The sequence below is a fragment of the Apaloderma vittatum genome, unplaced genomic scaffold (assembly GCF_000703405.1).
Source record: "Apaloderma vittatum isolate BGI_N311 unplaced genomic scaffold, ASM70340v1 scaffold17451, whole genome shotgun sequence".
Lineage (NCBI taxonomy): Eukaryota > Metazoa > Chordata > Aves > Trogoniformes > Trogonidae > Apaloderma > Apaloderma vittatum.
In genome coordinates, this window is record NW_009699818.1 from 8,637 (window position 1) to 32,345 (window position 23,709).

The 23,709-nt window shown below is 41.7% G+C and overlaps 1 protein-coding gene across 1 annotated transcript in view; it reads right to left on the bottom strand.

Annotated features, from left to right (window-relative positions):
* LY75 (lymphocyte antigen 75) overlaps positions 1 to 20,955 on the bottom strand; it is a gene marked incomplete at its 3' end in the record, with an annotated part of 28,528 nt that extends 7,573 nt beyond the window's left edge. The window contains exons 1-17 of the mRNA XM_009878555.1: positions 20,581 to 20,955; positions 19,540 to 19,713; positions 19,106 to 19,270; positions 18,391 to 18,501; positions 16,251 to 16,391; positions 14,727 to 14,915; positions 13,335 to 13,492; positions 12,357 to 12,467; positions 10,869 to 10,957; positions 10,369 to 10,541; positions 10,004 to 10,200; positions 8,396 to 8,538; positions 2,636 to 2,717; positions 1,986 to 2,057; positions 1,345 to 1,468; positions 451 to 486; positions 27 to 202 (exon numbers count right to left, since the gene is read on the bottom strand). Coding sequence (XP_009876857.1) covers positions 27 to 202; positions 451 to 486; positions 1,345 to 1,468; positions 1,986 to 2,057; positions 2,636 to 2,717; positions 8,396 to 8,538; positions 10,004 to 10,200; positions 10,369 to 10,541; positions 10,869 to 10,957; positions 12,357 to 12,467; positions 13,335 to 13,492; positions 14,727 to 14,915; positions 16,251 to 16,391; positions 18,391 to 18,501; positions 19,106 to 19,270; positions 19,540 to 19,713; positions 20,581 to 20,887 — 2,448 coding nt within the window. The remainder of the gene's footprint in view (positions 1 to 26; positions 203 to 450; positions 487 to 1,344; positions 1,469 to 1,985; positions 2,058 to 2,635; positions 2,718 to 8,395; positions 8,539 to 10,003; positions 10,201 to 10,368; positions 10,542 to 10,868; positions 10,958 to 12,356; positions 12,468 to 13,334; positions 13,493 to 14,726; positions 14,916 to 16,250; positions 16,392 to 18,390; positions 18,502 to 19,105; positions 19,271 to 19,539; positions 19,714 to 20,580) is intronic.
* Between the last annotated feature and the right edge of the window lie 2,754 nt (positions 20,956 to 23,709).

Genomic DNA, 23,709 nt, shown 5'->3' on the forward strand with positions numbered 1-23,709 from the left:
CTGTTAACCAGATCACATCCCCTTACCTTTTCTATTTGAGACAGTATTGTCCTGAGTTTTGGGTAAGAGTCCACAGAGGCTAAATCACTATCATTTTTTTGACAGTAGAAAATAGCTTCCTGGAAGCTCAGGTTTTTATCTGGTACAAACCACAGCTCTGCTCCATCAACAACAAGTGGGGCTCCATGAATTCCAATTTCATCTATGCGGAAGAAATACCACACACATCAGAAATCAATTCAGAAATACGTATCTTTTCTTTTTCTGAACGTGATAAGAAATTTCATTGGACACCGAGAAGAGCCCACACCCCATCTTGCGTTCCGAGCTCTCCTGGAATCAAATTCTATCAATTATGACCTTTGCTGGTACCAAACAGGTATTACAGTAGTAACAAAACTATTAAAAGATATACCCAAGAAAGAGGAATATGCAAAAAAGTCCATTTACCTGGTATATACCACTCAGGTGTCTTTGGAGTGCTACCTGTTCAGAGGAAAAAAAGGAATAGTCACTTCAAGTTTACCTTCCGAGACAACTGTGCTCACCAGTGATGGAACTGCTGGACTGTACTCATGCTTCCCAGTAGGCATGATGGAAAAAATAAAAGGAGAAGGAATCATACGCAGGTCTAATAGTTTAAAATAAGCTGATCCAAAACTAGTGGGAGTTTTGCATACCTCAGTCTTAAACATATGTGGATTTTTTTTCTCCCAAGCAGCATACAAGCCCCAACATAGTGTATCTCCCCATATCTCCCCACAAGAGAGCTTCATCTCCTGAAATGCCCTTTAATGAACCATCGAATCATAAAGCCTAATGGATTACAGCACTTTCCATGCTGCATGGAAAAAAATGGATCTGTGCAGAAATGCCAGGCCATTCTGTTGCATTCCCACTCCTCTGTCTCACTACAATGAGGAGCTAGTACAACAGTTTTATCAGAAGGTGGCTAATTTACCCGAGGTTGAAGCAAACTCTACACTCCAGATACCTGTGGTCATACAGTTACAAATATTACTATGAACGATTAAGTAAAGTTCACAAATGCTGCAGCTCGAAGAAGCCAACTTGTCACTTGATGGGACAAGAAAAAAATATGGGAGCAGCGATACTGCATCCTCCTAACAGTCATTTTCTGATATATCTTCCAATATTCTAAATGCAGGTCTGTTTGTATGTTACATAGGTGAGACATCTTTCATGAGATGTCCTGTTAACCCTTCAGAGAAGAAATGATAAAATATTGTTTCAAAGTTTCTGTTACCGGGCAATAACAATTCAGTGGTAATAAATAATACAACTCTTTGATATGAATAAAACGACATAACTGTAGCTCACTACCTTTTGTTATCTGGCAGACCCATTCAAGTTTAGCTTCACAATCAAAAGGCTTGAAGTAAAATTCCAAATCTCTGCCTTCATGGAAATAAAACCTCCAGAATGATCTCCGTGAAAACTGAGAGGTCTGTATAGGAGTAGAAACAGAGAACTGAGTTAGTATGGCACAGGCCTCCAATATGTGAAATGAAACTGTATTAACAGGGTACTTTGCCAAAGTCAGTATATTTTACCGTGGTGTTAGTTCCACAATTTTTGAAAAAAATATGAGCAAATACAATTGTAACTCTTCAACTCTAACTCTCCATGCTAGCCAAGCTTGTGGAGCAATTTGGTAAAGGACTTAAGGTCAGTCTACATATGAAAAACTAATTTAGCTTTTCAAAGTTACTGTAGGTCTCTGTTGGCTTTCTCCTTTTAGACGCCATGTTATATCCTTAAGTGTTATGTCCAATATACTAGAGATACATGTAGGAAAATAAACTGTGATTAATGGAACATTAGGAGCTTTTTTCACTAGAGAAGATGCCTAGCATCTGATATCTTAGTCAACCTACATTCAATATATTGGTGGCAAAAGCATTTTTTCCCATGTCCTTCCACGTAAACATGTGCACGCTGTTGTGAAAAACCTTGAAACTAACCTTTAGTGCAGCACAGTCCCTTGTATCATATTCATCTTCCCGATAATCCAGTGGCATAACGACGCTAGTCACCTACAGGATGGACAGGATGAAGAAAACATTACTCTACAACTACTTCTGCTATGGTAATCTCCAGAGATAACCATTCAAACATGAGATCCCGTAGTATTTATCACTATTAAAATATCTGTTAAATGGCAGTTACTGGATCAGTTTTAAGTCTGCGTACCTGTTATTATGTGGGGCAGAGGGAGAGAAAGAACTCACAATTTCAGGCAAATACATCAATTACGGTGAGGAAGGTGGTTTGGGAGAAGCCTGACCTATCAAGGGGATGAAGAGATAAACTCTACCCTCTGTTGTAGCATCAAGACATTTTGATCTCTCCACCAGCTCTTAGGTATTTACTATTACAATCCTGTTCAAGTATTTTACTGCGATAGAGACAGAAATCATGTTAACCTTATTAAGGATATGTTTTTAATTGGAAGTCTGCCTGAATTGCAGCCCTTAAATGCACAATCTTCTGAATTATTCATATGTTGAAAGATCTGCCATAGTTTAATTAAAATATTTGTCAATTGACTTTCAATCCAATCTGAGTTGAAATAAATCAGGGCATGATGTTTCCTGGTTAAAAGTTAACTTACGGGTTTATCATCACTCCATTGCCAGGTTCCCAAAGAATCTGGACTCCTCTTATTCATTCCAATCCATACCCATCTGTCATTGCTGTAAATAAACAAGACAAAATCTTAAGCCAAATACATGGTTCAGCCCATCTAACAGAAAGCCTGACCTATATCATGGTATTAGTGCTATCAAGCAGCAAAAACAAAGGTTTAGTTCTTCAAGTTGTGGCAGTTCCACAAGAAAAAGGGCTAGGACCTAGGCTGCACTTCGAGAAGATCAGGAGGTTGTTTTCCACGACCACAGTGGAAACTAATTAAATCACGTAATTCCTTTGTTTGCTGTATCACCACTTCACCAGTTGTCTCCTGATATGGAGGTCTCTTTTCTACACTTTTCTTCCAGAATCACACACACACACTGTTTATTCGGCTGGCTCCTCTTTCTCTTGCCTATCTCTGGTCACCTCTCTCTACATCATCAGCTCGAACATACTTTTCCTTAAACCACATGAAAACTTCTATTCATACAGAACACTGGCTTCGTAATTCCCTTGTCAGTGACATAACAAACCAAGCACAGGCACATACTTTAATTATGCACCTTCAGAGGAGGCACAAACCAACAAGCACATAAGACCCCCTCCAATGCTTGCATAAAAGAATGGCAATAGAAATTTTATTCCATTTTATAGGACTACAGTCAGAACTGCCATTTTTTCCAGATTTTACTTCTTTTTTCATAAGCAAAGGATGCTTAAATTTAAAATTTCAGTTATGCTCCAATATACAAAGCTGTCCAAAAATGGCTTTACAATGTAAACACTCAAATCTGCAGTAACTGCTTTTACCATAGTCTTTACTACTCCTTATGAATCTAAAGATGCTTCAGCAAAATGAAATAGCTTAACAGCATAAATCTGTTGGAGCGTGTTCAGAGGAGGCCACAAACATGATCCAGGGGCTGGAGCACCTCTGCTATGAGGACAGGCTGCAGGAGCTGGGGTTGTTCAGTCTGGAAAAGAGAAGACTTCGGGGGGACCTAATAGCTGCCTTCCAATACCTAAAGGGAACCTACAGGAAGGCTGGAGAGGGACTTTTTACAAGAGTGTCGAGCAATAGGACAAGGGGAAATGGGTTTAAGTTGAAGGAGAATAGATTTAGATTGGACCTTAGGAAGAAATTCTTCAGTACGAGGGCAGCAAGACTTTGCAATAAATTGCCCAGAGATGTTGTGGCTGCCCCCTCCCTGGAGGTGTTCAAGGCCAGGCTGGACAGAGCCTTGAGTATCATGATCTAGTTGAGAGGCGTCCCTGCCCATGACAGGGAGGTTGGATTAGATGATCTCTAAGGTCCCTTCCAGCCTAGGCCAGTCTATGATTCATTCTATGAAAATTGAAAGAGATGTCTGACCAGCAGAGGTCAGAATTTGGAAAAGGCTCCCAAAAAAGTAGTGCTGACAAAATATTTTAAGGTGGAACTTGGGAAGTTTATGAAAATAACTTTATTACACGGAGGGATGGACTCAGACTCAGGCTTACCTGCATAAGCAATGTTATGAAATCAGGGGGCAATGTTAAGAAATTCTTTGGTAAGACTGTGCCACTATCTTTCCACACATATCACCATAAAGACGCTAAACTGAGGTTGAAACAGCTGGGAGTGCAGCACCAACAAATAAGAGCTTAGCCCAGAGTAGGGGCGCAAAGTACATGAAATCCAAGAAAGGCAACAGCATTTCATCTGGTTGGGTTCCCATCAGGAAGAAAAGCATGAGCCACCAACAAATCCCATTTTTGGTTTTTTCCTCTCAACTCCAGTATTAATTTTCTGACGTTGGTGTGACAGTGTGATCACACTGGAGTGATCTTATCATACTGAACAGGCTTTAGTCTTTTAATGATACCACTAAGGAGCCTTTAAAAAGCCTAAAGGTCCCGTACCACTCCAGCGGGAAACCTGTGAGCCAAACATTCACAGCTGTCAAGCAGCTAAGTGGCTTTTGGCAATTTGCCTTTAGCATTTAATTTTTCTGTGATTTTTCTTTCCAATTATGAATCAGACATTGCTTGACCTTCCCCTCCTAACTGTCACCTACAGGCCTGGTGCAGTTTAAGCAACTGATCATCACAGAGGAATATCTCCTAAAAGGAAAATTTGAGACGCTCATTTCAAAAGGATCTCTAGTAACCACCTGAGGAATCAGAGCCATTTTTCAAAGTCTTTCAACTTGTGTTTGGCTTTTATATAAACAATAAATTAGGAAAAAAAAATTAAAGTGTGCCAGGTCAAGAACTTCTCCAGCTTATCTCCCAATTTACAATAACAGGCCTGCAAACAGAGCAGTGTTTTCCAGCTGACCGGGCACTTGCTCATTAAGGTACACTTTTTTTGCTTCTTTTGGAACTGTTCAGACATGATCATGAGTAATGCTACACTACTACTGTTCAGACATGACCACGTAACACTACACTATCCTTGACAGCACTTTTAAGCTTAAGCAAAGCCTTTTGACAGCCATCTGGAATTATACTATCAGCTCATCACAGAAAAGAATCCTGCCAACTATTTCAGACAAATACAAATTAAGACTAATATTGCAACTAAGTTTGCAGTGAGGAATTTGCCTGTACTTTAGGTATCTGTCTCCTTATTGCAAGGCATTTAAAATTCATCCTAGAAACTAGTATCAAAATGGATTTATCAGTGACAGAGTAGTCTTTCAGCTACATTCATGGAACCAGCTCTAAAACCTAGATTATCCCGAGTTTTAACACAAAAATAGGTGCAATTTGCACTTTACAATGGACTCAATGCTAATTAACAGTGAAAAACCCTAAATCTCTAGCAATGCCTGCAGAATACTGGTGGCTTTTCTCTCACACACTACTAAAACTTCCATAAAAGCCAACGTTGTGCAGGAGTGGATAAATACAGTTTAGATCAATGGGGAGGGAATATAAACCAGTAATTTTTCTACTGTCATATTCTAACTGCTGAAATACAAAAAGGATTTTTTCTATCCCTCTTCATGTCTCAAACACAAAGTTAAGAACCCAAATGAAGCTACTGTGGCTTGTAGTTCAACCTAGTTCTTGACAAGGGGTAGTAACACGTGACATCTGGGCCAACTCCCTAATGGTGCAATTAGACACCATTTAATCTTAGGCAGTGCTGGCCTAAAAGTATATATGAAGCCCATCCAACTCCCTACTCTTCCCCCTACTGCCACTAGCTGAATTCCCATCCTCCTATTCTTTAGTGGAAGAAAGGAGAAGCTGTACTAAGGCAATTACTACAGCTTGCATCTCAGCTTTATTGCCAGTGTGTTGAGAGCAAGATCATTTTTTTCTCACCAATTCAAGAGCTAGTGAGGCTTTCTAGATTCAGAACAATTCCAGCAGCAGAGCTGTGCATATAAAAGGCAACTGATTTCTTTCCAGTAAGGTGTCCTCACTGAAATGTTACTTCTAACCCATCCAAGTTGTTACTTGCCTTGTGTCCCGCGTCGCTGCCAGCTAGAAGCTGCAGAACGCTCACAAAAGCAATTTGTGGAAGTAACTGAACCGGATCTCTTCTGCCCGTATCATGTCCCTCAAAGTGAAAAGAGGTTATCTCCGATGTCTTCCAGACAGGGGAAGGTTGGCAGGCAAGTTTTATTTTCCTTTCCAATGGCAATTGCCCGACTTGGCTGGAGCAATTCTAGCTCTTATTTGCCTCTAAGGTGGAATGTGAGTTAAGAACAGAATGGACTAGGCAAGCTGCCCTTTTCCTGGGGAACCAAACTGACTTCAGCTAACGTTTAGAAACAAACAGTTCTCAGTGAGTCACCAGACAACTGTGCAAGGGGAAAAAAATCCCGAAACCAAAGAAGCCAAGGTGTGGCTCCTTCCCCAAGCTGAAATGACTGCACTGAATGAATAAATAGTTTAGGTCAGAGTTTGCACGGAGGAAGTGCAGGTAACACGGACAAGCTGCGTGCCAGCACACTCTAGCAGCTAATCACATCTAACATTATCCTGGGATCATTTCTCTCAGTTACCTGAATTATTTGTTCTTGGTGGAATAATTCACTTAGTTTTTTCCTTCTTTCTCAAATGAGCTTATTTTCAGACAAGCTACCCTTGACTCTTGATCTTCAAAACACTTTATACAATCACCACCTCCATGTAATTTAAAAGCATGACTTATGTGAACACTTCATTTTGCTATCTAAACAAATAAACATTATTTAAAAGACTGGGTAATATCAAATACGTAGTTTGGGAAGTTCTGCAATGCTTGAAGAGGAGTTAACTCAGATGAAAATGCTGTGTTTCGGGTTGTGTTTGACACATGCAGCTACCGCAACACTGACTGCAAAGTAAGTTTATACCGGGCTCAGGATATTGCCCCTTATTTACATACTTGGCTCCAGATATTGCCCCTTATTTAAGTTCTGGTAGAATAATAGTGAAGCACTGGGACTTTACTTCTTCCAGATTAAGTTCAAGTTTTCTGAAATATGAGAACTGCAGTAACATCATGTGTCAGCTGGCTTTCCGGCAAGAAAGAAAAAGTCTCTACCTTTAAACTCCTACCAAAAAATGACCGTTAGCTATAATTAATACATCAGACAGTCTGCAAGCTGAAAAGTAGTTCCAAGTACTTGTAGGAAAATAAAATCAGCTCCTTCTCTATTCATGCTTCACAGTAGATTAGGTATACTAAAACAAAATTTCTAATTGAAAAACAGTATAATAAGATCTATAGCTAAAAATAATTTGTGCACTGATTTTTATTTCAGGGTCTTTAGTCACTTCAGCAAAGGAATCTCAAGTGGCTTTTATACAAGCTAAGCCATCTATATATAGAGCATACAAGTTTGTTTTTGCCTCTTATTATCATAAACATTGAGTAATTTTCATGACTTGTGCACTTCTAAAAAAAGTTCACTGGGTTTTCAAGAAGGCATCTCTTCAGTCATCAAGTTTTAAAATTTAATCGCAGTGTTGTATGTTGGCAGCTTCTTAAATAATCCCGATTTAGTTTGTTGAAAAAAATGTAGATCATATAACTGGCAGCATCTGAGTTTAAGCTGGCAAAAGTTCTGAAAAAACAGGCTGCCAATCAAAAACATATTACACAAGGATCTGACATCACACCAATGCCTAATAAAGCTTTGCAGTGACAGTTTCTTTGATTAAAAATAGAGCTTTAAACTCATAAATTATGTAGCATTTAATCTGTTGATATCAGAAAACTCAACACACCCATCTAATGCCCATATAGTGTTATTGCAGTTACGCCAAATGGGAGCCGTGCCAACCAGATTGCTGGACACTACATTATTCACATTCTCAAAAGACAGCACCCAGTTCAGTCAGGAAGCATTTCATGAATAAAAATGAGACCTATACGAAAAATTGAAATCTAACCCATCTCTGAAGAATGTATCAGTAAAGAATAGGAACAACTACCACCTAGCTGTGCCAAAATTTAGAGAAGGAAACATTTGTTGTAACAACACGGACCTAAATTCATGTAACGGAAGATACTCAAAGCATATCTCTCTTTTCTTCTACTCCCGCCAGCGATGTGAAACATTTGCCCAAGCTGTACTCCCTTGACATTTTCCAGGAAGGCAGTGACATGACCAACAGTTCAAACGCCACATCTAGCCATTTTTACTGTGGGAAACACAGTGACTGCACACCATCTCATGTTTGCCATTTGGGGCCAGCAGCAGCATTTCTGATCTACTGCAGAATCAAAACTTTAGTGCACGGCCTAGTTTGTTACCTGATTATTTTTCTCAGGATAGAATGCAGGGCCTTGATTTCTTCCGAGTGACTAAAACTAGGCAGATGGCCTCCAAGCGCTTCACAGAATCTCTCTGCCTCTTCCCAGGTCCTAGTTCGCAGCACTCTTTCACTGTGGAAGAACTTCACAACAGCCAAACATCAGAGGAGAAAATTAGAGAAGCATTTTTAAAACGCTCCTGGTACTACTCAAATATTGCCATCCTAGGTAGGAACGAATAACTGGTATTTCTGCGGGCAGAGAGCTTGACCTCTTAGCAATTATTTTATTTTTTTCGATTTGTTTGACAACAGCCAGATTCTTTTTAGCTGAAATAACCCGTTTCAAATGCAGCGTGCTCCATATGGCAGACTTTCTCTGTTTTTTCTTTACCAGAAAGAGTTTAGAAAACAACACTCAAATCCTTCCAAAAGTGCAAGCCAAATTACAGGTTTTAAGAGATGCTGTTCTTTCAAATTTGTGGTGAACTGCAAAGCCCAATGTTCACTGAACCACAGAATGTTAGGGGTTGGAAGGGACCTCAAAAAACCATCTAGTCCAGCCCCCTGAAACCAGTCCCACTTGGGTGCTGCAGGTGAAGAAAGTTCTTTGGCACACCTTTTGCTACCTGTATGTAGCACAGTTGTGTGTTTGGCTCACCCGCCCCAGCTAACGCGTCCACTTGATCCCTTTGACTTCAGCCCAAGACGATTCCCATCAGCTGGATCTCTCTGCACACACAGGCTGCACTCGGTCAACAAGAGTTTTGGCAAAATTGCCAGGGCCAGCTGTCACATCCCATCAGCTGTGAGACAGCTACGCTGCACAGTGGCTAGACCCATGCCTTTAGGATCCTTGCCCACAGCCTTGTTATTCAAGCTGGGCTTCCCCACTTTGCTACAGGAGCCGTTCACAAGACACAGTTCACTGCAGACACCGCGTCCAGAAACAATGAATAAGCAATCCCATAAACAAACGGAGTTTTAACTTGATTTGTTTGTTAACAAGAGGAGGACAACCTAAATATGAACTTGTTTAAGCCGTTCCAGCTAACAGCATGGCTGCTTACTTTCACTGATTATTTCAAAACCAGCAAAACACAACTGAGGCTACACTTTTTCAATAGAGTTTGATATCCATTATTTAAACCAGAAAAAAATCCCACCTCTCCTACCTATATTCTTAGAATATAGAGAGGAAAAGGACAAAGGAAGGCAACACAGAGCACTTCCCTTCCGTGTTCAGGTGTCTCTGCAGGGCAGACGGCGGCAGCCAGGCTGGGATACAGACCCGGCACCCTCTGCCAGCCCCAGGCTCCCGAGGTGGCAGCACATGGGGCAAACACCGCAGCCCCGCTCAGCTCCGACGTGCGGAGCTGGGCGCAGAAAAAGCAGGGAGAGGCACTCTGCAACCTTGCAACGATCAGCAGAGGATGATGCACGAGAACACCTGGAGGCAGTCAACCTGAATCAACATGAACTCCTCCTCCTGGTGCAAAACATCTTTGAAACAACCCTTCAGAGCGGGTCTAAGCCACAAAATGGCTAATGACACACGGGCTGCAAGACATTAATGAACAATTAACATCTAATAGGAATAACGATTTACCTTGTAGCAGGCAAGGCCGGATCCATTGTGCCACCCAGGGGGACAGGGATCAGTTGGCTTTGGGAGCACTTCTGGCTCCTTGGGCAGCCCAATGTATTTTTTGCAGACAGAAAATGCTTTAGTGGTTTTACAGTCCTTAGTTTCCCACTTTCCAAGAGACTTGCCGCTGGGCATGGCCACACAACCTCCTGAAAACTCTAAGATTTAAGCCAAGAAAGACATATTTATAACTACTGTCTGGTTTTGCAGAAAATCCACAGATTTTTCTGAATGGCTATTCTGTTTCACGCGTGGAGTTCTGTCACATGGTACTCCAACATTTGCTCAATATAAAATTGTACCGTTTTTTCAATTGTTAAATTTACCTGGTTGCAAGGAATTCCAGTTAGTGTACATCACAGCTTCAGGTGTTTTCCCATCCACTGTACCCCAGGAATATATTCCCGACTGGCTAATATCCTGCAAACCAGTCCAGAAGTATTTTTCTTCAACTTTGGTGTGCTTTCTAATAAGGCTGTTTATAAATTCTTGCTCAAATCTGAAAATTCACAGATTAATTTGAGTCAGTACCTGAAAGATACCTGAAAGCACCGACACAATTCGAAAATCATCCTATTCCATGAGTTAGTCCTACTGGTCGTAGGAAGTCCCATATTCCACATGGGGTCAGCAGGCTGGCAATTCACATACTTCCAAGAAGCTTTTACACTGTAGGTTTACCATTGTCGCATCATGGTTTGCAAGCTCTCTGCAAAAGCAACTCTATTTTTCTTTATAAACCACTAATCAGCATATAGAGCTTTTAATCTCTGTCTCCAGGATCGTACTATAAAACATGCCCATAAATTACACTGATGTGCATTACCTGTTCATCACCGTAAGATTGCACTGAACTCCAAATGAAACTTCTGTTTTATAAATCTTGTAACAGTAGTTTCCGTGTCTCTCCCATCCCTGGTTAAGAGAACAAAAAAGGTTGTTACACATAACAGCCTAATGCAGGGCATTATCTACAGGAGAAAATAAATCATTGCTAACACTGGTCGGTGCCCACAAGCTGGCACAGCGTGTACAAGAAAGAAATGCACCGCATCACATACAAGGTTCAGTATCATCAACTCTCAGACTCACAGTTCTAAGAAATAATGCAACCAGGGGAATAAAATACACTTTGTTTTAGCTCGACTGCACAGAGTCTCCTGACTACTATGTGCATTTAGAGAGAGAAACAACAAGGGCGACAGCCTAGTCCTATTCAAAACAATAGGAGTTTTCATGCTGTTCCACCAACGCCAGGATTGAAACAGAGGAATAAGAGGGCATTATTAGTGTTTCTTTACTTCTGAAAAAATACTGTATACTCAAAATGTACAAACTCAGAAAATTTCTCTATTATTCAAATCCTTTCCCCTATATTCACACTGAATTTTTAAGGAACATTAATGTGTTATCTCTTTGCTAGCCTACCAATGTCAAGGGTGTCCAGGCAGCAGAGTATGCTCTACCCTACATGCTGGCAGTCTCTACTCAAAACGTACAAACTCAGAAAATTTCTATTCTATTAGCCATTCTATTATTCAAATCCTTTCCCCTATATTCACACTGAATTTTTAAGGAACATTAATGTGTTATCTCTTTGCTAGCCTACCAATGTCAAGGGTGTCCAGGCAGCAGAGTATGCTCTACCCTACATGCTGGCAGTCTCTGAAGAGACAGAGTAAAAATACTCTGAGGTTGTGCAGAAAGAAAGGTAAGGGGTAATCATGTTTCTGGTAATATGCCACAAAAAAATAGAACCAAAGAACTCTGAAGTAGCTAGTAATACCATCCCAAGATCGTTCAAACCAGAAAAATACTTCTTTATGCTGTAACATGTTATACTGTAAAAAAAAAAGCAAACAAAACAAAGACAAAATCCCCCACCATTATTCAAGTCAAAGAACAAAAACAAGAGCCAAGGGAAGTGTAACAGAAATCTAATCTCAATTACCAATCTCTGCATATCTTCATGTTGCAAAATGCTCATCCTAAATTTTAGAACCTACTTAAATCAAAAGCTACAGAACAAATGGTGTTAGCAATAATTTCTAGTAAAAGATTTTTTTTCCCAAACAAATAAATAATACAACATCTCCTGGGTTCAAGCTCTTAATACTTACATCAGTAAATAGACTGGTAATGCGTCTAGAACCTGCTTAGGAGAACCTGAAATTTGGCTCATGCTATGTAAAATCTCCTTTTTCAGCTGAAAAATGCCATAGACTGTTGTATGGTCACAAAAGAAAGTGGAAGTAGAGGAAATAAGATGTTTCTAAATCAAGTGAAAGTAAAACAAATATAGACTTAGTATTACCTCTTCCAGTGAACAACTTTTATCGGATTTTGTTTCATTCAAAATCTCTCCTTTTTTCTTGCACACATATTTCAATTTTTCTTCACAGGATTTGACTCTCCACTGTCCCAACTGCGAGAAGAAAAGGTAAAAAACTGTACCGAAAATCCTAAAATCTTTCCATTTTCATAATACGGGGCCTGAGTTTTCCTAAGGGGAACAGCCAAAATGCCTCTAGCAAAAACACTAGAGGCAGGATGCCCTGGGTTGTAGGCATAGGTGCACGTTTGGAAGGGAAAAAAAAATGACAAATGCTTGTCCGGGAGGAGTCTGGATCGTATCTGAAAAAGGAAGAAAAGGCCAGGGTGGTGCTGACTCTGGGATCAGGGAGGGAATGGGTGTAGGGGTGTGCTCACCTTGCAGAGGTGGGGAGGAGGCCGGTCAGAGGAGCTGGGCACACAAGCTCCAGTGCCAGCCTGACAGGCAGACACTTGCCCCAGCTTTCTGCAGCTGGGAGCTGGGACACAGCCGGCTTCCCTCTCCGCTCCTCTTCACGACTTCCTGCGCCCACCCAACCCTTGGGGCTTCTGTACTGCACCCCACAGCATCTGCCTTCTTTGCTAACCACGTTATCTCACTACACTTTCTCAGACTGAGTGGCCCAAACTGGTCCTGTAGATGACTGAACCTGCCACAGACACGCAAGAATATGGCAACCCAAAAAACAAAGTGACGGCCAACTGGCTGACTGGCAGCAGCAGCAGCCTCAGAGCTGCGGGCAACTTCTTCCACTCTTTGTGGTACCAAGTCCTTAGCTACCAACTGTAGGCTAAATAATTGTAAGAAATTTGCCTGCAGTAAAATTATCTGCATTTTAAAGATTATTCCAGAGAAAAGAAATTATCTGCTTTACCTCCCTCCTCAACTTTCACATGTATCAATGCTGCTTCTACTAGTATGGAAAAAAAACACCCCACAAGCCCAACACCACATTCCTACCTCGCCTGAGTATGACACACAGTTAGGAGTGCTGTTGAAAGGAACTTTGGGTTCATTCTGATCCCAATATGTAAAAACCACAGCTGATTGATCTGACCATTTGAATAAAGTTGGTACATCTTCATTTCGGAGACCCGTCCACATTTCTTCTTTAGCATCTGTAATTTAAAACGATGACAACACTATGGCGTCAAAATAATATTCAACCTAACTGGAAAGGAATGTGAGATCGGTAAAACTAGGTTCTTATCAACACACAATTCTTTTCTTACAGTAAGAAAGAGGATTTGAGAGGAATACGATGTATTATTCTTACCTTGTTTCTTAACTTATATTCATGAATAAGTTTTACATAGAATGTAGCAAATAGAACACCCAGAAGTAATGAACACATAAGGGAAAAAAGGTCAACCAAATTTAAGTTTCAGAGCGCAGACAACAATATAAGGCCAAAGAGTACAGGTAACATTTATGAGTTCGGTGACCCAGTAGTCAAAACAGTGACCCAACTACCTACTATTCTCTTTGAACGAGAAAATTAAACAGAATCACAGAATGTTCGGGGTTGGAAGGGACCTCTGAGGATCATCTAGTCCAACCTTCATCCCAGCACACCTAACCACTACACCACAGCCTCAAGTGCTGGATCTACTTTTTTTTTAAACACCTCCAGGGTTGGTGACTCCACCACCTCCCTGGGCAGCCTGTTCCAGTGCCTCACCACTCGTTCAGTAAAGAACTTCCCCCGAATTTCAAACCTAAACTTACCCTGACGCAACTTGAGGCCATTTCCCCTTGTCCTGTCATTAGTAATTAGAGAGAAGAGACCAGCACCAGCCTCACTACAGCCTCCTTTTAGGTAGTTGTAGAGGGCAATAAGGTCTCCTCTCAGCCTCCTCTTCTCCAGACTAAACAAACCCAGTTCCCTCAGCCGCTCTTCATAGGTCATGTTTTCCAGACCTCTCACAAGCCTTGTTGCCCTTCTCTGCACCCGCTCCAGCACCTCAATGTCCTTCTTGTACTGTGGTGACCAAAACTGGACACAGTACTCGAGGTGAGGTCTCACGAGTGCCGAGTACAGGGGCATGATCACCTCCCTCCTCCTGCTGGTCACACCATTTCTGATACAGGCCAGGATGTACACATGGTATCAGGCTTGTAAGACAGTCCAGTAAATAAATAAGTCAAATAGATCGAACTGAAACAAGAGCTAACATAGAAGGCCTGGACCTGAACAACAACACTGAGCCATAGCCTGGGTACAAGCTCGGCAATAGCAGCTTCGTTTAAAAGCTAGAGGTTACGACAATCACACGGTAAAACATGGAAAGTGGTTTGTAATTTGTGGCACACAGCACTTGGTGCTTGACCTTCACAAACATCCCAACTCACCATTATGAAGCTTTGTAACCACCAGTTCGACGTCTGCTAGTGAGTGTATGCTGATGAGGTGACTCTTATTCGCTTTGCACAACTCATCCGCCGTACTCCAAGGCGCCGGGTCGCTTATCAGCATGTAGCAAAAACCGTTGTGGGGAAGCCAGCCCGAATCGCAGCGAGTATCCAAGTGTCTCCAAAACTCTAACAGTGAAGAGAAACGGAATTAGAGGCTTTTGTTTGACATTGGCTCCTGCAACAGGCTGGTGTTTTCTTCGTGTTTTAATATGGCAGCACCTTGCAAACAGCCAGAATGCAGAGATCAGAACGTGTTCTCATCTCTTCTGGTCTAATGTTTTAGGTTCAGTCAAACAAATAGACTTGACTGAGCAGCGTTAAGGGGATTTGCAAGATTTTGTGGCCACAAAGTAGGCAGAAGGGGAAAGAAGTCAGCAGCAGTGCAAGTAAAAAGCTAGAGGGCATTACATTAAGCTGGTCTTAGTGTAAGTAAAAGGTTCAGAAGTAATTGTAAGCAATTTCAAAAGCAATTAAAGGCAAATCAAGTTACCTCATTGTAGGACAGTAGCTACAAAAAAAATGTTGCTTGTTTTGTTCTAGCAGGGATTTGCACTTTTATAGGGCATCATTATCCATATGCAGTACCACACGTACGAGTAATTTTAAATAACTCACAATGAAACACAGGCTTAGTTTTAAATATTTTTTTTCTTCTGAAAACTAAGTAGATTATCTTTCAAGGTCCCTTCCAACCCCTAGCATCCTGCGACTCTGTGAAATTCAAGAATTCACACTGTTTTTAATGCATGCTGAAAAAAAGTGTATACTAATATATACGCCAATCGCAAGAATTTTGGGTTCTACCTGGACATTCAGGTGTAGATACATGACTAAAAGCATGGAAGCAGTTGTATGTCACAGCTGGACACTGTGAAAACTGAAGGACTGTATGTGTGTGTGTAGAGAGGAGAGAATAAATATCTTCTAAGAGCTGTTACAGATCCAGTAAAGATTACACACTGGGCAAGCTACTGACACCCACACTCTGATGTCCAGTGCTGTGTCTGGTTTCAGAGGATAGTGAGGTCATTTAACCATTTGAGTTCAACAGAGTGTGATCCAAGACCCAGGTAGGTCCCACTTTACGTCAATACAAGCCAAGAGTGGGAGAAATGGGCTTAAAGCAGAGACAGAAAAGTTCAAGGTGCAACTGCCAGTTCCAGACTTTCAGGAGCACATGAAAGAAGGCACAAGCCACAGAGGAAAACGTGATGAAAAGGGCAAGACTGTGCTGGGAAATGCTTTATGTGTGAATGAGAAAGCTGCAAAAAATGAAAGCTGTTTGTGATGCATCATCTTGACACTGAAGATAAAGAGTTTGCTTCTGCTCTGCTAAAAACCCCAAAGCTGTTGTGAAAGTGTTTTGGCAGAGATGCCCAAGAAGGCTTGGGGAGGGGAAAAATAGATTCTGTAAGTGAACATTACACTCATGTTAACATACAAAAACACAAGCTGTCCTACCTGGGAGGCTTGAAACTTCACTGAGTGACTTCTTGCAAATATATGGAAGTGGAGTCCCGCAATGGTAACTCTGCCACTGACCCGAGGCAGCATTCATCACCACACAGCTCGTCCCATCCAGTGGGGACAAACTATCCATGTCTATAAACAGGAACAAATCAGAAGAGCAGAAGCTGTGAAACAGAAAGGTAGTGACTGCTTTTTTCTACCGCTTTTCAATACAAGAATAATATACTTTGTACAGTACAGCATCATGTATTTGAAGATTATAACACTGAATGTGAAGGCACCTGTCTTATCCTAGGTCCCAGACAGCTTTTTGTAAGAGAGAAAGTTTTAGAATCAAGGCATGTGGACGTCTTTTCCAATGTTTAATCACAGAACCAGGAAGAATGTTCTATTTACAATACAACAAGCTCTTGGCTGAGCACTTTCCCAGACTCAGAATATCTCAGGGGAGAACCTTTTCTGCAGCCCTCAGTTTCCTTTGGCAGCCCCTTTCCAGCCCCACTCCAAACACAGCACTGCACTTTTTTCCTCTCAGTGCTAACCACAACCCTCACCTTAACAGATATTTGAGACAGAAATTAAAAATGCCAGAGGGAGAAGAACTCTTTTTATGCAGTCCTCAGCTTCTCTCGGAGCCCCTTTCAGACAGTACATTTTGGCTTTTGCTTTCTTTGAGCCCCCGTGCAAACCCAGGCTGTGTCCTACACAGAGCACTCCAGCTCCCCCTGCACTGAGTTTGTTCAGTCTCACGTAGAAAAGGCTCAGGGTGGATCTTAGTTCTTCATGAGAGGGTAAAACAGAGAAAGTGCAGCCATTAGTACAAGCAGGAGAAAAGCCCTAAACCCTTCCAAAAGACAGACCACATTTGGGAAAATCTCACAGAAATTTCTTAGTGAAGTTTCCAAAGAAGTAAGAGAAACCACTTCTTATCTTTTCACAGAATTCATGTTTCAGCACTATTCTAGAAACTGAAGTAAAAAGAGAATTCTACTTTAAGAAGGCCAAATTCAGCTTGAATGACCGAATAATATTAGCTTCAGTATTCCCAATTATTATTCCCCCAGGATTCCCACGGATATACATCCATAGCATATTTGTGAGAATACTACGAATGCACGCTGAAAATGCCAGACAAATGAGACTCTCACCAATTCTACTGGGAATTTGTGAGTAATTAAGGAAGGTTTTTCAAAGGTCTTATATTTCTTTCATCTTCCCCTTGAAACAAATTTAAACAGCCTTGAAGTTTAAAATCACAAATTGGGCTTCTAAGTAATGTCAGTCCTTGCACATATATCAATAATTGTAATACCTGAGAGAAGTCAATGCCATTCTCTCTGTGGAAGGAGAAATTCAGCAGCTAGGGAAGGTGTAGATTATTTACTAAAATGGACCTCAAAGATACTATTTAAGTTTTACCTTTTCAGAGTTTGGGGTTTTTTTAACCCAATCATGTTCAAACACAGAACTAGTGCAGAAAGATTCACAGGCTAGGAAGAAAAGACACTTCCAAACTTTTAAATGAAAGAGAATGATTGTTCTGATGAAATCCAGTAGAGAAGGGCACACTGGTTTTGGCTGGGGTACAGTTCATTTTCTTCACAATATCTGTACGTGGCTATGCTGGATTGTGCTGGGAACTGTGGATAATTCAGGGATGTCTGAGTTACTGCTGAACAGTGATTACAGAACGTGAAAGCCTTTTCTGATTCTCACCCCAACCGCGAGTAGGCTGAGTGTCCACAAGAAGTTTGGGGGACAAACAGCTGGGACAGCTGACCCCAGCTGACCAAGGGGATATTCCACAGCGTGGGACGTCCTGCTCAGCATAAAAGAAGCTGGGGGAAGAAAGAGGAAGGTGGGGACGTTTGGAGTGATGGCATTTGTCTTCCCAAGTTACATGTGACAGAGCCCCACTCTTCTGGAGATGGCTGAACATCCACCTCCTGATGGGAAGTGGTGAACAAATCCCTTGTTTCACTTGGCTTGTGTGCACAGTGTTTGCTTTACCTCCTAAACAGTCTTTATCTCAACCCACGAGTTCTCTTCCCCATCCCACTGGCAGGAAGTGAGCAAGCAGCTGTGTGGAGCTTAGTTCCTGGATTGTTAATACCACCAGAAACATCATTACCTGGATGCCAGTTGAGAAAATTCAGAGGTTTGTGATCGGACCACTGCCAACCTCCAGAAACGTCCAGTTGATTTAGGCCAATCCAAAAGATCTCAGCAACGTCCTCCTTAGCTGGAGATTTATTGTGGGTTTTTAAGAAAACAATTAGTATAAAATGCTCATCCTTTACTGGTCTCCTTCAAATTAAAAATATGATATGAAGGGGCATGCATTTGAGGACAGAAAGACTGTTAATAAAATCAGACATGCAAACTGTCTTGAACTGAGGAGGAGTTCACCCACACAAGTCTTCCCTCCCCATGCCTTCAGATGTTTGTCCTTTGGTTTCATATTCCTAACGGCACACTGACAATTCCACCAGGCTAAGCCTGAACATCAGTGAGGATGATTTCGTAACAAGAAGTGGGTATCATGCTGCTAAAACACCAATTGCCACTCTGGCCCATATTTGAGATTTTGGGAACAGTGCTCGCTATAAATATGAGCTACAGCAAACCACTACAATGAAATCACACAGATCAATTTAAAAAAACACAACAACCAACCTCTAAAGCAAGATTAGCGGCTTACTTTTGCTACACAATTGAAAGCACTAATGTATTTTAAGTACAATCAAGCTTTAACCCAGAATTTTAAGACAGAAAGTAAAATGCTGTCTTCACTTGGTTAACTTGTCAAGATTTCCTGACATTTGCATGTGAATAATTACACCTACCTTGTACGTAGCTTAACTCAGAGGCATCTTGGATGCTAAGTAGATCTCCCCCTTGCCTTTGACATGAAATATAAGCTTCCTTCCAAGAAAGAGCAGACTGTGTATTAAACTGGTAGCAACTTTTAGACCCTGGATCATGTTCCCAGATATCATGACAACCATCCTCTGTTTAAAGGAAGCAGAAGGTACTTGTAACTACAACTACGCTGCAACACCATGAGAGTTTCAAATTATAATACAGAAAGTCTATCAATTCTTATATTGGTAAACACATATACTACAGAGTAAGTATGTGCTGATTGTCCTGTCAAAACTGCAACAGAAATGGGACCTGCTTTTACCCAGCTTAACAGCAATGTGCTACACTAAGGTGGAGCCAGACACATACGAAGCAACAGAACGTTTCAGGATGTCTATTTAGAAACCCAACGTGCCTGGTTGTAAGCAGATTCCCCATTTTCCATCATGAGTATAATCTTCAGACGTGGCACACCATTTCCCACCCGTGTGCGTTTCATCCTGAATGCAGTCATGATGCCACGTCTGATTATACAGAAAGGGGAACTCACAGGGTTTTCCATAGGAGTTCCCATCCCTGGTATAAACCTCTGCAGGAAAAAAAAAACAAAACCCAAATTAAAAATGTAGATACAAATTGCTGAGGAGAGGAAAGGACAGCAAATCACTGTTACTGCTTGTAGAGGCATAGTTAACTTAAAAGTATGCAAATAGCACTTGTGGTCTTAAAACACCGTAACGTGTTGTCACAGATAATACACAACAATGCCAGAACTTAAAGAAATGAGAGGAAAATATTCTTCTGTACTTTTTCTTCAGAGTGGGGCATAACACAGTAGAAACCTGCTTCCCCCTTTCTGGCAAGCTGGGGATAAATACACCGTGCTCATGAAATTCAGGTAGTTTGCACAGAACAAGGCTCTAGGAATCAAGACATACATGAGAAGGAAAACATTTCCAACTGGAGCCTACAAGGCTCTTCAGATTGGCCACTCTGAACAATTCACGTACAATGAAAATTCTGTTTCTTGAATACGGTAAAGCAAGTTTTCACCACTTCTTGCAGCAAGCAAGAGATTTCAGCTCTGGCTTCAGTGGCAAGTGGGCAGACTACAGATCAAAGCAAACAGAAGGTTCCTGACAGTCCAACAGGCTGTGAGCTAGCATCCTGCACTGAACAGGACTGCACAGCCTGTCGACAAAGAAAATATCCTCAAACCCTGCTGTCCTGGATTTAAACATGCTAAGAAAGTCATTCAATAACACAACTTCTGCAGCTGTGCACATTTACTTTTTATTAAAAACGGTGAAAGCTTCATACATTAACATTAGTATCTCCCTACAGCAAAACCATATATTGCTTTACTGATCAGTCTTTTCGTATAATTTTAGGAATTTATTGGCACAGACATATGGGAAAAAGCCCTTTAATAAAGAAAATCCCTGTGCAAACTTACCATGGTAAGGATACCGACAGATATCATCGGAGGAACTGTTGCTCCTCCACTGGTCTGTTGCGTTTATGCTCGCAATCACGTAGGTATTCTTGATAGTCACTTTGTACTGAGATGCACCAAGGATGGAAGCGTCAGCACATCGCCACCACAGCATTAGCTCCGAGTTACAATCAACCATTTTCAGGCGAGACAGTGATTTGGTGAATATATCAAGTCCCAGGCACTTCCCGGACCCCAAATGAAAGAGGCGATTCTGGGACACCCATTTCCATAAAGCGTCACTTGTGTTCTTGCAGTCATCTATCATTATCCAGGAGTTTTTAACTTGAATGCACTTGTTCTGTGTGTCATGGCGAATGGTAAAAACATCACTGCCTGTATAAGAACAAACAAATACCTGCATACGTGTATGATTCGTTATCACTTTCACAGGAAGTTCATTTTCTAAAAGTGCAATCACGTTCGGAGATGTGCTACGAGAAAAGTGCAGCAATCACGATTTGTATATTGTGTGAACTCTTTCATACGTGCCCTGTTAAGTACATTTTCCTGCTCTTTAGTGAGTATTCTTTACTTCTGTGAGGGTAAAAAAATCCACAAGCTCTCTTTCAAAGTTATTACAAAATAAGGAGAGATAAAAAGAGGCTGTTTTTTAAACCTGATCCTATCGATGAGAACTCTTCCTTTAATTTTAACACGTGCTGATTGGATCAACCTTGATTAATTTGCGAGCTTACTGTGTAAAGAATCTTGTCTTCATGTTTATCTTCAAACGCAGTAACACACAGCAAGTAACATAATATAATTAATAAAATTCTTCACTTGGTAAGCACTTTTTTTTTTTCCAAACTCTGTGTATGATACACAGCATGAGGGTCTCATACATGAACCAGCTTGTGGGTGCAACTGCAGTATTACTAAAATACCTGGCTCTGCTTTTGGGAGAGAGATTTAGAATAAATTTGATAGGTGGGCTGTTCGGCGGATGAAGAATTGGTTGGCTGGTCACACCTGGAGGGTAGTGGTCAATGGCTCGATGTCTAGATGGAGATGGGTGACAAGTAGTGTCCCTTAGGGGTCTGTACTGGGACCAGTGCTGTTTAATATCTTCCTCAGTGACACAGACAGTGGGATCTAGTGCATCCTCACCAAGTTTGCAGATGACACCAAGCCATGTGGTGCAGCTGACGTGCCTGATGGACACGATGCCATCCAGAGGGACAAGCTTGAGGAGCGGGCCCACGTGAACCTCAGGAAGTTCAACACGGCCAAGCGCAATACGCTGCACCTGGCGCAGGGAAACCTCCAGAATCAATACAGGCTGGGGGATGAGTGGATTGGGAGCAGCCCTGTGGGAGAAGGACTTGGGGCTGTTGGTGGATGCAAAACCGGGCATGAGACGGCAACATGTGCTCGCAGCCCAGAAGGACAACTGCATCCTGGGATCAAAAGAAGCGTGGCCAGCAGAACGAGAGAGGGGATTCTGCCCCTCGGCTTTGGTGAGACCCCACCTGGAGTAGCGCCCAGCTCTGGAACCCTCAACACAAGAAGGACACAGCGCCCAGCTCTGGAACCCTCAACGCAAGAAGGACAGGGACCTGCTAGAGTGTGTCCAGAAGAGGGCCACAAAAATTATCAAGGGGACGGAGCACCTCTCCTATGAGGACAGGCTGAGTGTGTTGGGGTCGTTCAGCCTGGAGAAGAAAACGCTCTGGGGAGACCTTATTGCAGCCTTTCGGTACTTAAAGAGGGCCCACAGGAAAGAAGGGGACAATCTCCTTAGCAGGGCCTGTTACAAGGGGTAGTGAGTTTAAACTAAAAGAGGGTAGATTTAGACTAGTTATAAGGAAGAAATTTTTGACAGTGAGGGTGGGTGAAACACTGGAAGAGGTTGCCCAGAGAGGTGGCGAAGGCGCCATTCCTGGAAATGCTCAAGGTCAGGTTGGACGGGGCTCTGAGCAACCTGATCTAGTTAAAGATCTTCCTGCTCACTGCGCAGGGGTTGGACTAAGTGACCTTTAAAGATCCCTTCTATGCCAAAACATTCTATGACTCTACGATTTCCAAAAGGAGACACGAACTCCAGTTTCACTTTCAGCTGTGACACAGCTTGTCATTTAAAAGAAAATAAAAAAGTTGACAAAGCATAATATAAAATTTTAAAAAGATATGGATCTCCCTATTGCTGCAAGCTGACACCTCTGCCAGAACAAGAACATGTCTACGACAAGCGGTAGTAAGTTTAAGCTAACCAAGAAACAAATGACCTAAAACTATTTCTATACCACAATAACAATGGCCCTGCAGTATATAACTTCCACCAGCCAGGCAGAAATGGACCTTAGCTGTCCCAGACCCACAAGGCTATTACTCTGCTGTTTAAATAAAGAATCTGCTGAGTAGCGTTTTGTGTTTAATAGTAATGCACTGTCAATCACATTCCTACTGCGTTTTTTTTTTAATATGACTTAATAATAGGTTTGGCTGAACAGCAAGGAAAATATTCAGTGATGTTATGCAGTGAATTTTACCACTACTTGCCTGTATACTTGCGAATTTTCCACTGTGTGTGTGCCAAGAAGTATCTAAATAGTACTGAGCTGGTCAAACTGCAGAGAAGAATCTTTAATTCAGCCACCTACTGGAGTGACTTTTTCTAAGTAGCACATTTCAACTAACTCTCCTTTTCATCCTCTCTATTAACTAAACAAGACATTTTACCAATCAACCCTGCTTTTGCGGCATCTTTTTACCCTGGGCTTTTCCAACCCTCTATCTGCTTTTAATTCTCCCCTCCAGACTTTCTTCTTCTTTTCAATTTCTTGTAAGATGTTCTCTGTTTTTTTCCCTTTCCTCATTCTTCTTTCACTTTTTACCACACAACTCTCATTCTGACATCAAGAAGAAAATCCCAAGAAAAATACTCTCTCACCAAGTCCCTCCATACAGCGGTTTTTAATACAAGTGCTCATTTGCTCTGATCCATCTCCCGCCACCAAGGTTTACCTGATATCTTTGGCTACAAGATCGAGCCTCTTACTGTCAAAGTATATAAAAACGCGTGAGGTGCCACCGTCCAGGCAAGAGCCGAGCTCTTTCCCAGCTGCTCCCACCGAACCAGCAGCTCAG